The sequence below is a fragment of the Penaeus vannamei genome, unplaced genomic scaffold (genome assembly GCF_042767895.1).
Source record: "Penaeus vannamei isolate JL-2024 unplaced genomic scaffold, ASM4276789v1 unanchor317, whole genome shotgun sequence".
Taxonomy (NCBI): Eukaryota; Metazoa; Arthropoda; class Malacostraca; order Decapoda; family Penaeidae; genus Penaeus; species Penaeus vannamei.
Genome location: NW_027213321.1, coordinates 6,090 through 7,500, shown reverse-complemented (window position 1 = coordinate 7,500; position 1,411 = coordinate 6,090). Strand labels below are relative to the sequence as shown.

Here is a 1,411-nt window from a genome sequence, read left to right as displayed (position 1 = left end):
TATTCATCTATCTATCTATTTACATATTCATCTATCTATCTATCTACATATATCTATCTATCCACCTGCATCTATCTACATCTAGCTATCTGTTTAGCTGTATCTCCATATATATATATATATATATATATATATATATATATATATATATATATATATATATATATATATATATATATATATATATATATATATATATTTCTGCATCTTTCTACATGCAATTATCTATCTGTATCTATATATGTACCTATCTGTATCTATCTATCTATATCTACCTTTCTATCTATCAGTCTACCTATGTACATATATCTATCGATCAATCATCATCTACTTACGTAACCATCTGTCTATCGATCATACCTACCTGCCTACCCAACTAACAACCCATTCTCCTCGCAGGATGTGGTAACACTGCCTGCCCCCTGTACGTCGACCCCGTGAGAAGTAACAGCGGCGGCGGGAGGACTTACTAGAACAGCTGCTTCTTCACTTGGGCGGCGTACGGGAGCTGAGGGCTCAGAAGTGGCAATATGATGGGCCATGCGGTGAGTGGGAGGCACTCTGGTCGTGTTGGTGGATTTGCTTTGCACACACACACATACACACACACACACACACACACACACACACACACACACACACACACACACACACACACACACACACACACACACACACACACACACACACACATATATGTGTGTGTTTAGAGACATACATACACAATCTCTCTCTCTGTATGTATATGTGTGGGGATGCTTTTGTGTGTATTTATTTACCTATCTTCACAATTTGTTTCCCTACTTCGACCTTTCCTCGCACTCAATTACGATAGGACACGATACAAAAGAGAGTAGCGAATGTGAGGTTCACGTAAGAAGAAGGAGGAGGAAGAACAACTATGGCGTCTAATTACCTGGAATAAAGCACTTCCCTCTCATATATATATTCATAGTACTGATGACATGGTGCAAATGTCTTTATCTCCTTTTTATCTCCTTTTTCAGAGCGTAAGACCTCGCCCATCAAGAAGGGATATTAACATGACATACATACGTCATGGACTACTGAAATACATGGGAATTTATAGGACTTCAAATAACCATGGTCCTATGTAGTTCCAAATGACCATTGTTGGTTTTGTGTATCTGAGAAAATATGTATTATCAACTGACTGTAACTGGGGTGATGTTATGAACTGTAAAGGAATAAATCTCTTTAAAATCACTTCTGTTCTTTTCCTTCTTTCTTTTTACTATTCCATAATTTACACTAATTGTTGCAGTCTTCAGTAAAAAAAAAAAAAAAAAAAAAAAAATGAAGTAGTATATTAAAAAATAATAAAAGTAATTTTCGTACTACAAACTTATGATATACTGATGAAATGAAAATAGTACCAACTAATATTCCA

General features: G+C 35.6%; 1 protein-coding gene across 1 annotated transcript in view; it reads left to right on the top strand.

The window, feature by feature from the left end:
• LOC113803873 (uncharacterized) overlaps positions 1–1,042 on the top strand; it is a gene marked incomplete at its 5' end in the record, with an annotated part of 18,542 nt that extends 17,500 nt beyond the window's left edge. Inside the window, 3 exon segments of the mRNA XM_070119538.1 lie at positions 400–527; positions 530–545; positions 1,008–1,042. Coding sequence (XP_069975639.1) covers positions 400–527; positions 530–545; positions 1,008–1,042 — 179 coding nt within the window.
• Positions 1,043–1,411: the final 369 nt, after the last annotated feature.